Source organism: Gracilinanus agilis, chromosome 3 (genome assembly GCF_016433145.1).
Source record: "Gracilinanus agilis isolate LMUSP501 chromosome 3, AgileGrace, whole genome shotgun sequence".
Taxonomy (NCBI): domain Eukaryota; kingdom Metazoa; phylum Chordata; class Mammalia; order Didelphimorphia; family Didelphidae; genus Gracilinanus; species Gracilinanus agilis.
Genome location: NC_058132.1, coordinates 12,648,477 through 12,661,436, shown reverse-complemented (window position 1 = coordinate 12,661,436; position 12,960 = coordinate 12,648,477). Strand labels below are relative to the sequence as shown.

The window sequence follows — 12,960 nt, the reverse complement described above, 5'->3', positions numbered from 1 at the left end:
CTTAGCCCTGAAGAGTCTACATAGCCATGGCAAAAATGTACGCGCATAAAAGAAGTGTGGAAGAGTAAGACCAAGGAATTGTGGTTTGGAGGAAACTTTCGCTTCTCAAATGTTTTGGTCTTGAAACATTATCCCTGAAAGATATTACTCTGCTGGCAAAACACTGAGCACAGGACCAAGAATATTGAAGTACCAACTTAGAATAAATTGAAAATGATCATCATAGCATGGGCCACAGAGTCATGCAATTTTCAGAGACAGCAACTTCTGAAGACCATGTACAAGTCAAAGAGGATTGTGAAATGTGTCTAACTTAACAACTATGAAACCTTGAAATAACGGAAATCAAATGGCAAAAAAGCATCCATTTTATCATTAGCAACAAAACTTACAACCGAGTCACGCAGTTTTGTTTTCTCCTGTTCTGTTATGGAAAAATTCCAGTGATACATGAAATCCTAAAGATGATTGTCATTTTCTCGGGCATTTGATTCAATAAATTATTACATTATTAATTCCAACAAGCGTTCCAAATATGACTTCTGTGAGAAGTTAGGCCATGAACTTCTAACCTAGAGACAGGCAGGAATTGTCTTTCTGCATTTCCTTGTATCCTCAGTGCTTGGTATAGTGACCAGCACATAGTAGCCACTTAATAGGGACAACTAGATGGTGCAGAGGAGAGAGTGTTGAGCTCAGAGTCAGGAAGAACTGAGTTCAAATACAGACTCAGACACTAACTAGCTGTGTGATGCTGGACAAATCATTTATCTGTATTTGCTTCAATTTCTTCATCTCTAAAGAAAGAAATGACAAGCCATCCAATATCTTTGCCCATAAAGGATCACAAAGAGTTGGACATGAAAATAACTAAACAACAAAAGGACACTTAAATATTTGTTGTTGACTGAGTGATTTTTTTTAAACCCTTACTTTCCATCTTGGAATCAATACTGTGTATTGGTTCTAAGGCAGAAGAGTGGTGAGGGTGGGCAATGGGGGTTAAGTGACTTGACCAGGGTCACACAGCTAGGAAGCATCTGAGAGTCAGATTGGAACTCAGGACCTCCCATCTCTGGGCCTGGCTCTCAATCCACTGAGCTACCCAGCTGCCCCCTGACTGGGTGATTTTAAGTGGGATTATGAGGTATTTTCAATTGCTTCCTTGGTAATGTCATTGCTTACATACAACATAGCAAAACTTTGTAACAAGGCATGAAGTATCCTTCCTAACCCATAGCTACTAAAGGAACAAGTAGAGGAATATTCTCCAAAAGGGATCATGTAATTCAAAGTTTGATTTTCCACAGTTAAGGGGGAAGGGGGAATTTCAGTAATCCAGAATGATGTTATTCAAGGAATTATTCCAGCTAGATTGCTTAAGAGAGCCCTTGACTACATTAAATAAGCACTTTGTCATTTAAAATTTGTCTTTTTGAAAAACAATATCTTTCTTTTCCAACAAATGTTTCTAACTCTCCCAGTCAGAAAGCCATCCTTTGAAAAAATTATGCCAAATAAAAAGAAAAAAAATCATTTCAGCAAAGTTAAGTAATACATCTACTGAGTCTCAAGTAATGAGTGGTATTTCATGTCTTTAGTCCACCATCTCTGCAAAGAAGAGAGTAAAATTTACTTAGGTAGAGAGCACAGCAGATAGTGTTGGACCTGGAGTCAGGAAGACTTCAGTTCAGCTCCTACCTCACATGCTAGCTTTGTGACCCTGGGCAAGTCACTTAACCTCTCTTAACATGAATTTCCTCACATGTAAAATGAGGATAATAATAGTACCTACTTGCCTAGGTTGTTTTGAGGACCAACTAAGTTAATACATGCAAAGCGCTTTGCAAATCTTAAAGTGCTATAAGAATTCTAGGTATTAGTTATTATCTATCTATATATATTCAAAATACATTAAGATAATTTAAAAGTATTCATTTTGGCAATAGAAGAAGTTCTAACAATTGGAAACGCCATGTATGGATGATGGAAGTTACATCTGCCTAAGTAGAGCCAACAGACAGAGGCGAAGAGGAAGAGCATCAGCAGCATGGAAGAAAGCTTGTGAAATTGCCTAGATATGGAAATCAAAATGTTAATTATTATTTTTGAAATTTAATTTAATCTTCCCTTAATTACATGTAAAAATGGTTTCCAACATTTTAGAAAGAATTTAGATTCTTAAATTCTCTCCCTCTCTCCCCTCCACCCCAACAGCCATGCTGAGGAGGTAAGCAAATTGATATCGAAAACATTTTTCCATATTAATCCTTTTGTGGAAGAAAAATGGAACAAAAAAATTAAGAAAGAGAAAAAAGTTTGCTTTGATCTGGATTCAGACGGTACCAATTCTTTCTCTGGAAGCCAATGGCATTTTTTATAATGTCTTTTGGGATTGGTTTTTTTTATTTATTTTAATTAGTTAATTTAGAATATTTTTCCAAGGTTACATGATTCATGTTCTTTCTCTCCCTTCCTCCCACCCCACTCCCGTAGCCAACATGCAATTCCACTGGGTTTTACATGTGTCATTGATCAAGACCTATTTCAATATTATTAATATTTGCACTAGGGTTTTCATTTAGACTAGAGTCTACATCCCTAATCATATCCCCATCAAACCATGTGATCAAGCAGTTGTTTTTCTTCTGTTTGGGATTGTTTTGCTAAGAATAGCTTAGTTATTCACATCTTATACAGTTCATCATACGGAATTGCTTTCAATGTGTACAGTGTTCTCCTGCTTCTACTTATTTCACTCTGCTTCAGTTCATGTAAGTCTTCCCAGATTTTTCTGAGCTCCTCCTACTTGCCATTTCTTATAGCACAATTATAGTCATATACCACAACTTACTCAGCCATTCCTCAGTTGAAGGGAATCCCCTTATCCAAATCTTTGCTCCCACAAAAAGAACTGCCTTAAATATTTTTGTACATATAGGTCCCTCCTCACTTTTTTGTTTTTTATCTCTTTGGGATAGAAACCTAGTGCTTGATCAAAGGATATGCATTGTTTTATAGCCCTTTGGGCATAGGGTCAAATTCCTTTCCAGAATGGTTTAATCAATTCACAACTCTCCCAACAAAGCATTAGTGTCTCAATTCTTCCATATCCCATCCTAGTTTTGTCATTTTCCTTTTCTGTCATAATTGATATAAGGTGGCATCTCAGAATTATTTTAATTTGCTTCTCTCTGATAATGTTTTGGAGCATTTTTTCACATGACAAAAGATAGTTTTTAAATTTCTTCTTCTGAAAATTGCCTGTTCATATCATCTAACTTTTTGTCAATTGGAGAATGCTTTGTATTCTTATAAATTTGACTCAGTTCTCTATATATTTGCAAAATGAGGCCTTTGCCAGAGACACTTGCTATTGAGATTTTCCCCAGTTTATCATTTTCCTCTCAATCTTGATTGCATTGCTTTATTTTGTGTGCAAAATCTTTCTAACTTAATGTAATCAAAGTTATCCATTTTACATCTTATGATGTTCTCTATGTCTTATTTTGACCTAAATTCTTACCTTATCTATAAGTCTGGCAGGTAAGCTATTTTGTGCTTTCCTGATTTGTTTATGGTATCACCCTTTATTTCTAAATCATGTATCCATTTTATCTTTATCTTGGGATAAGGCATGAGTTATTGGTCTGGACTTGGCTTCTGCCATACCATTTTATAGTTTTCCCACCAGTTTTTGTCAAATAGGGAATTCTTCTTCCATAACCTTAGATCTGTGAATTTGTCAAACACTAGATTACTGTGGTCATTTAACACTGCTAATCTATTCAATTGATCTACCACCCTATTTCTTAACCTATACCAGATTGTTTTGATGGTTGCCACTTTATAATATAGTTTAAGATCCAAGATAGCTAATCCGCCTCTTTCATATTTTTATTAATTCCCTTGATTTTTTAGGTCTTTTGTTCCTCCACATGAATTTTGTTATTATTTTTTCTAGATCTGTGAAATAATTTTTGAGTAGTTTGATTGGTGTGGCACTGAATAAATAAATTAGTTTAGGTAGAATTCTCATTTTTATTATATTGGCTTGGTCTCCCCAAGAGCAATTAATGTTTTTCCCATTGCTTAGATTTGATTTTATTTGTTTGAAAAGGGTTTTGGAGTTGACTAGTCATTGTTTTTGTGGTAGCCATGGAAAATGAGTATTCTTTAATAATAATAATAATAATAGCTAACATTTACGTGCCAGACATTGTGCTGAATGCTCTGTCAGTGTTATCTCATTTGATCCTCATAACAGTCCTGGGAATAAGTAGGCAATATTTCTATCCATATTTTGCATATGATGAAATTAAGGCAACACAGAATAAGTAGTTTTCCCAGGGTCACAAATCTAAGAAGTTTTTAAAACTGAATTTGAATATTCATTTTCTTGATTTCAGGACCAGGGTGCTATCCATTCTACCACCTAGCTTCTCCTCTGGCTGTCTTATTTTGGATAAGACTCAAATATGATTTTAAAATACCTATGTTTCATTTGCTGAAGAAAATTATTATTCACATTTTACAATTTTCTGATTTTTAGCTCACCATCTAAAAAATTATGTATGTGTGTGTGTGTGTGTGTGTGTGTGTGTGTGTGTAATTTTTATATATCCATACGTTCCTCTAATAAATTGCTGGGATCTTACCAGCACCACTTTGATAGAATATAACATAACTCATATTCCTTTACCATTTAGATGACCTATGGCCCATTTGATCCCATCCTGAGTGACAAGATCCAGTTTCCTTCTCTCTATCAGATGACTCCCAGGGATTCCTTTCTATCTGGGGGTATTGTCCAACTACTGTTACATTTTGGATGGACCTGGGTGGGGCTGGTTTCCACAGATGACATGAGAGGAGAAAAATTCCTTTGGGACATTACAAAAAAGATGTCCAGCAACAATATCTGTGTAGCGTTTATAGAAAAGATCCCTGTCAGTGAGAGACGTCATGAAGAATCCCAGGTGGCTTTCATGCCCAGGATTATGGAATCATCAGCCAGAGTGATCATCATCCACGGGGATGCAGATTCACTTATGAGCCTGAGACATTCTCAACCCCTTTTTTTAACAACTCTTAAATTGTGGATCATCACATCTGATTGGGATGTTACTCTGAGACCCCATCCTTTTGGCAGTCATGCTTTTCATGGTGCTCTTGTGTTTAAACATCAGACTAGTGAAGTTCCTGGGTTTTCTCATTTTCTCAAGAGTGTTAACTCTGCTAAATACCCAGGAGATGTTTTTCTGAAGAGCTTTTGGCATTCAGCTTTCAAGTGCTCCAATGAAAACCTGGAGGAAGGGGAATGTTCCCCAAATGCTTCCTTGGAAGATCTACCTTTAGAATATTTTGACATGGCCATGTCTGACTTGAGTTACTACATCTACAATTCTGTGTATGCTGTGGCCAGGGCCCTCCATGAAATGTTTCTGATCAGAACAGAAATGGGATTTGGAGGAGACGGAGAGAGTTTCACACTTCTACCCTGGCAGGTGACGTTCTTTCCAAAAGGGCTGATATCCTTTGTAATCCTTTTGTCTAGCACAGTGCTTTAAAACAATAGGCTCCTATTGTACACAGAAAGTAAAACATTGTGGAAAAATCCAATGGAATGGACTTCGCTACTAATAGCAATGCCACAAGCTGGGACACTCCTGAAGGACTTATGTAAAAGAATGCTATCCACCCAGAGAGAAAGAACTGTGGGAGTAGAAAAGCAAAAGCAAAAAATGACATCACTTATCACATGTATATATGAGTATGCGATTTGGGGTTTAGGCCTTAAAAAAATCACTCTATGGCAAAAATGAATAATATGGAAATAGGTATCAACTGACAACATTTGTACAACCCAGTGGAATTGCTTGTTGGCTCTGGAAAGGGAGAGAGAAGACGGGAGGGAAAGAAATGAATCATGGAAACATGGAAGAATATTTTTCAAAAAATTAATTAATTAGTTAATTTATTAAATAAATAAAATAAAATAGAGCGATAGGTTCCTAAAAGTATATTCAGTTGGTAACTAGTCAGCAGAATGGATAAAGTGTTGTATTTTAAATCAGGAAGACTGAATTCAAATCCAACCTGAGATACATCCTAGCTGTGTGACCCTGGGGAAGTCATTTAACCTCTGTTTGTCTCAGTTTCCTTCTTTGTAAAATGAGAATAATAACACCTCCCTCTCAGAGTTTTTTTGTAAGGCTCAAATGAGAATTGTAAAGCATCTACAAGATGCCTGCCACATAATGTGCTATATAAATTTTATTATAATTATTATAGAATAATGAAGAATGCCAAAGAAAATTTAAAGAAGAGTTGGATATAGAGTAGGAAGAGGAAAACTTCTGTTTGGGACAATTTGAGATGGAGGTGCTAGGATTCAGGAGCATGGGGTTCACTGTCCATCATGGCTAATATTTCCTTTTAGAATTGTCAGAATGATATTTCATCATGAAGCTCTAATAAAAGTCCTATTCATTGTTCGTACACATCTAATAGAGGAATTCAGACACCCACAGTTATTTGATAGGTTGTTTTCAATGAATAGCACACAGTAGGTGCTCAGAAATAAAAAATCTTTTGAGGTTAATTGAAGTGATCCCTATTCACGAGGGGCTCAATTAACCAAATGGTGATGTCAGGGCTGTCCTTTGCTCCAGACATTCTTGCAAATTGACCAAAGTAAAGCTGAAGGAACATTTTTTTTTCATTCAGTTCTGGAATGACCCTCAATGTCTACAGCCAATGACTGTTATAACTAAGAACCAAAAACGTCTAGTTGAAATGTACCTTTGAAATGTGGACATCCTCATTTCCAACCTTCCAGTTCCTTTCACCAAACATGTAACAAACATCTACAGAGACCAAAGCACCAAGGTTGAATACTGCAAAAATAAAACCACCCCTACTCTCAAGAAGCTCATTTACCTCTTTCATGAGTTGTGTTTGTGGGATCAACCTGAAGTAGCTGATGTATATTGAAGGCCATAAGGATAAATTGGTTTTATTTTTTATTTATTTTTATCTTTTCCCCATTATTTATTTATTTGGGGGGGGTATTTATTTATTACTATTTTTTTTTACTAAGAAGGTGAGCTTCCTCTTTTGTTGCAGTCTACATCTGTTAAAATCCTAGAGCAATGGAGGACACTGGATTCAGTTTAGGATCAATTTCAATACATTCATTAAGAAATAGTGACCATTTAGTGGGAGTTTTAACATGTCTCAATCCATGCCTTTCTTTTGCACTCAGTTCACCCCAGAAATGGCTAATTGCACTTTCTTCATCTGATACTCCCTTTCCCAGGTAATAAACTTCAGAAAGTGGCCTTACTGATTGGAACAAAAACCTCACCTGATGACTGGACAAGAGAAGGAAATGAAGCTTTACATTTACCAGGATTTACATTAACCATTTTTTTTCAAAATTAGTGACAAATATAACCAGCCACAGAGCTTTTTTTCTTACAAATCTTATCACCTATTACTTTTTCAACCTCAGGTCTTCATTTTAGAGGTAATAATATCATTGCAATTGTTTTCCAATAACCATTGTCACTCAATCTCTAGCTCTCTCAGGGATTGGATCTAATCTCTGGGGCTCCCTCAAAGGTTTATGTCCTCTTGGGACTGCTATACCCCCCTAAAGAATATACTGAGAAATCTCCAAATATGATTACATCTAGTGAGCCATGAAGTTAACAAGATTCCCAATTCCCAAACAACTAAACAAGGTAACAAATGTATATTATGCAGAGGACAGCTTTTATTTCATCCCTCAGAAACGCAGAAGCTACAGATGATTCACAAGCTCCTTGGACTTTTTTTGTAGTACAAAATACAGCATTCATCCCGTTTTTGTCACTATCTATTTCTGCAAAAGATATAATAGTCAGAATATGAATATCAAACATAACACAAAAGTATTTCATCTAGAATTCATTTTTGTTGATTTATGTAAAAAAAACCAACTTATCTAAAAAGGAAGGGAGAGAGGGAACAATTTTTTTAAATACAATTTTTTAAAGTATTTTTCTATGGTTACATGATTCATGTTCTCTCCCTCCCATCTTCCCTTCCCCCTCCTGGAGCTGACAAGCAATTCCACTGGGTTATACATGTATTATCACTCAAAACCTATTTCCATATTGCTCATTTTTGTAATTGAGGTATCTTTTAAAACCAAAACCCCAAATCCTATACTTATATAAATAAGTGATAAATCATATGTTTTTCTTCTGCATTTCTACTCCCACTGTTCTTTCTTTTGTTGTGGAGACCATTCTTTCTCATAAGTCCCTCAGGATTGTCTTGAATCATTTCATTGCTATTAGTAACAAAGTCAATTACATTTGATCATCCCACAATGTTCTCCTGGTTCTGCTCATTTCACTCCACAGCAGTTCTTGTAGGTCCTTCCAATCTTACAGAAATCAAGTAGTTCACCATTCCTGATAGCACAATAGTATTCCATCACCATCACATATCACAATTTGTTCAGCCAGGGGAAACAATTTTCTGAGATAATTGATTTAATACAATGCCAGCAATTGCAAAAAACCAGTTGGTCTACTGTTGATTCCCAGTTTAGTCAGAGACCCCTAGCTGATTTACAGAGATCTGTTCATAATGAGAAGAAAGAATAATGGTAAGTGATATTTTTTAAATAAAAATAAAGAAGTTGAGGATTTGCAAATTAGATTTTTAAACAAAAACAATTTTGTCCAATAACCATAGTTTATGATACACCAAAGCTGGGTTGGGTGAGCTTTGTTATAAGGTCATAAAATATTGTAGGTGTTGGCAACAGAGAGAGATAAAGTCTTTTCTTAAGGTTTTTGTGGTTGCAGGAGCTGAGCAAGAAGACAGTTTCTAATTTAACCTATTCTTATTATAACAAAATATGTTTCTTGCTTCAAAGTTTACCAAATGATTAGCTAGGTTCTGATTCTATAGTTTACTTAATTTCTAAAATATATCTAGGGTTAGCTCAACTTAGCTGATAAGCCTGACTAGTAGCTATAACTAGCTCTTACTACTACAAAGGAAATAAATTATTTATCAATATTAGTTATATCTAAAGGTAATCTTTTTCATTCACAAAGATGAACCAGATAATTATGTCAAAGGATTATATGATTTAATGTTGCTTCCTTGGACATACTGAAGGTTAAATGGGATAAGCTGTCAGTGTTTGGAATGATAACCATGTGATAACTAACATCTAAAAAATGATTATGAATCCTTGAATCATCCTCCTATAAGTAGCTTATCAGAAACCAGATACACATAAAATATCCTACCTTAAAAGAATATCCTAAATCTCAGCTCATTAGGTTCTGGCAACCTAAAAATATCCATAATTTAGTGAAACACATTATATACAGGATGGAATTTGGTACATTTGTTGAATGAATGAATACATCAGTTATTTAATTTTTTATTTTCTGCACAATTTTGATATCTTAATATTTAGACACCTAGATACCCTCCCAGCCCCACTCTCAGGCAAGGGTGAGTAACTGAAATTTCTCTTCTGATTTAGGTCCACTCTTCTCTTAGGAATCTGCAATTTAACAACAGTGCTGGAGAAGAGATAGTTTTGAATGAACAAAGAAACACAGAGGCTAAATATGATATCATGAATTACTTGGTTTACTACCAAAAACCTGAACTTTTGGTAAAAGTTGGGCAGTTTATTCCCAAGACTCTGCTGGAACATGATTTCACCATATCCAGGAATTCAATAGAATGGGGTAATTCACAGGTCAGTAAAACTTGAGTAGCAATTTCTAATTTCCAATGACGTGAATTAATCTTACCCATTTGGTTTCCTCCACAAGCCACATTAAGTAATGTGAGTTTCCCCTTGAATTTAATTCCTTTCAGGTTACAGCAAAAATCTAGATAAGAAAGGGGGAAAAAAACAATCTTCTAGATGTTTCCAAATATTTTACATCACTTAAAAGCCAAAGCATCCAACTTAACACATACATAAACTCTTTTGCATGCATATATATACATAAATATACATGCATGTATATATAAACCTGAACACATATCTCTTTGGAGTCAAAAATATGAGTCAACTGATTTATTTACTGACCTGAGGAAATTCCCAGATGAATTCCATGAGAGTAGTTTCCAATAGTGTTTATTACACAGTTATTTTCACTCACATTATCAAATTTTCTAAAACTTCCCTTTTTTATGAGTATTGATTGGATGCTTTTTAGGTGTCTCACCTGGCTTTATTTCATCATCCCAAGGAATTACTATATACATTATATACAGTCTTATATCATTTAAGATCTGGAGATCACCTTAGGACTGTGTTGGTGAAGGCATGGCATGGGTGGTAGGGTGGCCCAAAGAGTTTTGCTCCATTCCCCCTCTCTGAAATAACCAAGGACAATTTTTGCATGCCCTGCCCCTCTGTCCAGCCACCCAATGTGAGCATTTCCTCTCTTCCCTGTCTGGGGTAATGCAGGGGTCTCACAGGCAGCTTGAAGTTGCATTTTGGGCATACGATCTCAAAAATAATTGCCAACACTGCCTTAGAATATCTCAAGAGTTTGTCCCCTCATATTTTTTTCTTTCAGTCAAGGAACTCAGGTCCAGGGCACTTAAAAAGCTCAAAGAGATGAAAAATTGTGGTTACAATCTAAGGCTCCAGGTTTTCAAAACAACTGTTATATTCTATTTTCTCATGTAGCCTATGTAGCACTCACTTTTATGAATATGTAGATGAGATATAATTCCACTAACTCATCTTCAACATATTTTCTTAGTTTATACCAAAACCACATTGTTGATCCTCAACGGACAATATAACTTCCTCTCTGCAATGACAAATTACATTCCTGATACCCGCTTTTTCCTTATCACTCAGATTCCTCCAAAGTCTGTGTGTAGTGAGAGCTGTAGCCCCGGATTTAAGAAGATTGTTCAGGAAGGGGTGCCTATCTGCTGTTATAACTGTGCCCAGTGTCCAGAAGGGGAAATTTCTGATCAGAAAGGTCAGTGTCTGCAGATAATTCTGCTTAAGGTCAGTGTCTGCAGATAATTCTGCTTTCTAATCCCCAGGCAACCCTTCTTCACAAGGATGAAGGAAAAGAATATACCTTTGCTAAACACTTGGGGTTACATGTAATTCATGGGCACATTCCTCTGGGACGTATGCTTGTTATATACAAATGAATAATGAATGAGAAAAAATCAGGAATGGAAAATGGGGTAGAAGTGACCCATATCAGCATAGTCTGGGAAATGTGAAGGACAGACCAATGAAAAACACCTTTTGGGGGATCTTTCTATGTTTGTCCGCATCAATCAACATTTATTAAATACCTTTGATTATTGGTAGTAGCCACCTGTTTTTAAACTCTTCTACCTTCTTAGTATCAATTCTAATACAGAAGAACAGCAAGGGCTAGGCAATCCAGGTTAAGTGACTTGCCCAGCGTCACACAGCTAAGGAGTATCTGTGGCCAGATGTGAACTCAATGCTAGTTATTTGTGAATTTTTTCTCATGTTAGATATTGGCCAATATGGGTGCCAAGGTTTTGGAGAAGCCTGTCAATAGTTTGGCTCATGGGTATGCTTGGATAAATGCTAGCTGGGTGGTGAACATGGCTGGTGATTAGTTTTATGTGTTGCATGCTCAGATACATGCATGTATATATATGTGTGTGTGCATGTATACGTGTATATATGTGTGTATGTGTGCATTTATAGGTTGTGCTGCTCTAGGGCAGATCCAGTTTAAACAGCTTCTCATCGAATATGCATTTCAGTGGAATGTTATTCTAAGGCACAGTAACTGGAGCAAGTGCTTCCAATGGAAAGCGCAGAATGATTGTTGAGCTTCATGGACATAAGCTGGGGGACTGAGAAGAGAAGTGGAGTACAGACAAGACCATTTAGGATGAGGGCCTTTGGTCCGAGAGATGCCACTCATCAAAGGGAAGGGGGTCTTTGAGTGGAAGTGGTACAGAATGAATCACTAATTGAGGAAGACAGGAGATGAAAGTAGAATGTGTAAGTGTTGGGTTTTCAACGCAGGGGCACATTCCGGGCTTCTGTATGAGAGGGCAGAGGGACTGAATTATGGTGAATAGAAAGTCAACACTTTTTCACTCTTACTCATTTTTCCATAATATGGCAACAAAGTGGCACACTGGATCCTATCCTATCCTATCGAGGCTCTAGATTTGGATTTAAGAACACTGGAATTCAAATCTGATCTTAGACATCTACTAGTTGGGTGACCCTGGACAAGTCACTTACCCCTGTTTACCTCTGTTTCCTCATTGGTAAAATGAGTTGGAGAAGGAAATGGCAAACCACTCTAGTATCTTTGTCAAGAAAACTGCAAAAAAGGGAAAAAAATAAAATGTTTGCCACCCCCCCCCCCAAAAAAAAGAAAACTGCAAATATGAAAAGTCAGACATGACTGAAGAACAGTACAATGGTAATCACCCTTGAAAATTCTCCTTTGTTTTAGGGAAGCTAGGTGGCACTGTGGAGAAAGGGCCAGGAGTAGAGTCAGGAAGCCCTGAATAGAAATCCAGCCTCAGATACTTAATAGCTGTGTGACCTTGGGCAAGTAATATTACCTAGTTTGCCTCAGTTTCCTCATTTGTAAAATGAGTGGAGAAGGAAATGGCAAACCACTTCAGTATCTTTACAAGAAAACGCACAATGAGGTCATGAAAAATCAGACATGACTGAAATGATCAAACAATAACAACAGATTTCAAATAGGGCAGCAATGTGGCAAAGTGGGTAGTGTAGGGTCTGGAGTCAGAAAGACTCCTTACCATTCCTGAGTTCAAATCTATCCTTATACACTACTAGTTTTGTCATCCTGGGCAAATTACTTTGAGTCCGTCTGCCCGGTTTCCTCATCTGTAAAATGAGGTGGAGAAAGAAATGACAAACCA

At 36.5% G+C, this 12,960-nt stretch overlaps 1 protein-coding gene across 1 annotated transcript in view; it reads left to right on the top strand.

Annotated features, from left to right (window-relative positions):
• Positions 1-12,960, top strand: part of LOC123243193 (vomeronasal type-2 receptor 26-like) — a 34,011-nt gene that overhangs the window by 4,268 nt on the left and 16,783 nt on the right. The window contains exons 3-5 of the mRNA XM_044671387.1: positions 4,710-5,507; positions 9,560-9,781; positions 10,907-11,033. Of these exons, the coding sequence (XP_044527322.1) occupies positions 4,710-5,507; positions 9,560-9,781; positions 10,907-11,033 (1,147 nt within the window). The remainder of the gene's footprint in view (positions 1-4,709; positions 5,508-9,559; positions 9,782-10,906; positions 11,034-12,960) is intronic.